Consider the following 353-nt stretch of genomic DNA (forward strand, 5'->3'; position numbering starts at 1 on the left):
ATGTTCAGCTTCTCCCACGACATTCTCCCCCCTCGCCTGGCCAAGTCCGAGAGGTCGTCCACAGACAACGGGTCCTTCAACTCCCGCAACACAAACACGCTCCCGCCGCAGCTGCCCCCGGAGTACGACCTGCTGCACAGGGCTCACGGTTCCTTCTCAGACAGCTTCAGTTCGCTGTCGTGCGGCACCATCAACCGCGCCACCACCAGCGCCAGGGCCATGGCCACCCAGGACCCCCGCTCGTCGCGCACTCCGCCCCCGACGGCGAAGGTCTCCTTCGCCTCACACACGTCCTGCAGGAACGGCTTCTGCCACTGCAAACTGTTCGACGGGATCGAAGGGCCGTGCGACGT

The 353-nt window shown here is 65.2% G+C and overlaps 1 protein-coding gene across 1 annotated transcript in view; it reads left to right on the forward strand.

Moving 5' to 3' along the window:
- The window catches only part of LOC119593783, a gene marked incomplete in the record, with an annotated part of 165707 nt that overhangs the window by 164504 nt on the left and 850 nt on the right, over positions 1-353 (forward strand). The window contains 1 exon segment of the mRNA XM_037942807.1: positions 1-353. Within this exon segment, the coding sequence (XP_037798735.1) occupies positions 1-353 (353 nt within the window).

Source organism: Penaeus monodon, chromosome 32 (genome assembly GCF_015228065.2).
Source record: "Penaeus monodon isolate SGIC_2016 chromosome 32, NSTDA_Pmon_1, whole genome shotgun sequence".
NCBI lineage: Eukaryota > Metazoa > Arthropoda > Malacostraca > Decapoda > Penaeidae > Penaeus > Penaeus monodon.